This window comes from Pteropus vampyrus, unplaced genomic scaffold, assembly GCF_000151845.1.
Source record: "Pteropus vampyrus isolate Shadow unplaced genomic scaffold, Pvam_2.0 Scaffold1000004312, whole genome shotgun sequence".
NCBI lineage: Eukaryota > Metazoa > Chordata > Mammalia > Chiroptera > Pteropodidae > Pteropus > Pteropus vampyrus.
Genome location: NW_011918714.1, coordinates 1 through 2,442, shown reverse-complemented (window position 1 = coordinate 2,442; position 2,442 = coordinate 1). Strand labels below are relative to the sequence as shown.

The 2,442-nt window shown below is 37.3% G+C and overlaps 1 gene segment (V, D, J or C); it reads right to left on the bottom strand.

Annotated features, from left to right (window-relative positions):
* Positions 1-631: 631 nt before the first annotated feature.
* On the bottom strand, positions 632-1,284 carry LOC111735626. The segment is given in 2 exon segments: positions 632-1,082; positions 1,206-1,284. Coding segments are annotated over 2 exon segments (381 nt in total).
* Between the last annotated feature and the right edge of the window lie 1,158 nt (positions 1,285-2,442).

Below are 2,442 nucleotides of genomic sequence, written 5' to 3'. Positions count from 1 at the left end.
GAGAAAAGACAGAGGTTTACAACTATAAATTGATAGAAAAGCAACGGGGGAGGCAGGGAGGAAGAAATGTGGCAGAGCTTAAAAACCAAGAAGAAATTAAGAGTTACAGAAACAGATGAAACTAAATTTAAGAAAATTCCGTATCTTGATATAACAAAGAATAAAGAAGTCAAGTGTAATAACAGCTCTTACCTTTTTATCAGTGGTCCCTCAACCTTCATTCTTTTATAATTTGGATTCCGTTATGAACTATTTATCAAATCACATTTCTAAACCTTCAAAAGCACATTAAGAGAAGGCAGAAAACCCTCATCATCAAAATGGTGTATAATTATTCTGAGCACACATAATTAGTGGAAAGTTGAATCAAGGGAGGCTTTTATTGTTTATAAACTTCACATTTATTTATGAGGCGGGTCAATTTTAATATCCTGATGCATGAAATATATCACAAAAAGAAATTCAGAGTTGTATCTATACAGATAAAATATTTTCAACATTTTAACAAGTTATCTTTTTTTTCTATCCGTGTTACTACTTTATCTCCTAAATAAAGGTGTTCCTTTGTCTTTGTTACCCTGTAGGTATCCTGTATTTGGAGGTCTAAGTTTCCCAACAAATCTACGCATGTGCTAAAAAGATTGGAAATGTGTATGAAAGGTATTCTGTATTTGATCTTAAATAATAAAATCCACCACAGTGGGTCAAACAGTCAGAGACCCTCAGCTGCCAGGCTCCTTGTTCTGCTCAGAGTTTGTGCTCAGCTCCCCCTGCAGTTTCTGTCCCTGTGTCACTCAGAGCACAGTAGTACATGGCCGAATCTGACTCTTGGACTGAGGCTTTCTCCAGATGGAAGGAATTTGCTTCTTGGTGGTATGCGGCTTCAAAACCTTTCTTTATTCCCTTCTCATTGGCCTTTTGGGCTTTCAGGAGGAGCTGAGGACCTTCTCCGGGATATTGAACATACCAAAAAAGAGCAGGGTACCCTGAGGCTGAATAAGTACAGCTCACATTCAGGGATGCCCCTTCTGACAGCGTCACTTGGCCTCCCATCTGGGACACTGAGGCTCCACGGGTTTGTCCTGGTGAAAAATAAAAGAGATTTGTGTCACCTTGGGCGTAAAGTTCTTCAATAAAATTATGGTTAACTATTTTGCTGACCTAACAGAAGAAAGAATCCATATTTTAAGAGGCATGTTACTCACCAAGCACTAAGAGGAACACCGTCACTAAGCCTGGAGGAGAGTTCATGTCTAGAGTGTCGCCTAAACAATGTTCTTGATTTTTAATAAGAAGAAATGTGGAAGTCACAGTGAAATGATAAAAGGAAGTCTGCGTTTCAGATCTGAAAGGTGTTTGTCTTAGGAAGCTGCACCCCCTGGTGGACGGGGACTGCAATGGGAGGCGTTTTCCTTAGGCTCCTCCCACAGTAGCCCGGGGTTCTCATCTGACTCTTTTTAGAAGGCACATGTCAATCTTCACGTGGACCTTGGAAATCTGAACTGCAATCTTCACAACTTTTAGGTCTATTTTGTTCTTAGGCCATCTCCTGACGTGAAACTTCTTTAACAAAACAGAGCATTTCTATTTCTGAAAAAATAACGATTTATGCATTATAATACATTCTTTTATAATCTTACATACACATTGTGGGCCAGCCCACAATCTCCCTGAATGTCAGAAAAGATCTTTGAGTTGAAATGAGAGGAAGGTCTAAGAAAGAGCGTCATTATTGAATGGTTCTGTGTTTTTCAGCACTTAGAACAGTGACTGACACTTATTATGTGCTCACTAATATTTGTTTATATGGCAAACGTAATAAACAACCTTTACTGAGGAATCGTTCCTAAAATATATTAATTGTAAGAAATGTTATCTCTTTAATAAAAGCTTTTGAAGAGAAAAGTCACACTATCTTATTAACAGTCAAAGTACACCCGAGGAGAGGGAGTGGTATATACAAGGGAGAAAAGAGGAATATTTTGCAACATAGTTCACATAGGAGGACTTGTACAACATCGAGGGAGAATATGAACTAATGTGGATATTTATTGTCTTTCTTGATGGATAATTTTCATAAAAAGAAACTGTACCTTTTTAAAATGAACAATTTTAAAGATTCAATATTATACTTTGAAGTTATCAGCATCATCAAGATAATGAACATATGCATCACCCCAAAAGTTTCCTCATGTCTCTTTGTAATCCCTCCCCCAACTTCACTCTCCCTGTTCCCGGCAACACCTGTCATTGTAAATTAGTTCTCCTACTGTATAATATTGTATAAACAGAATCATATGTACTATCATCTGATATCTTTCAATCGGCATAAATATTGTGAGATTCCCATAGTCTAAGATGTACAGGGAGTTCATTCCTCTTTTTTTCCTGAAGTATTATTCATTATACAGCTATAAAATAATTTTACTATTCACCTGTTGA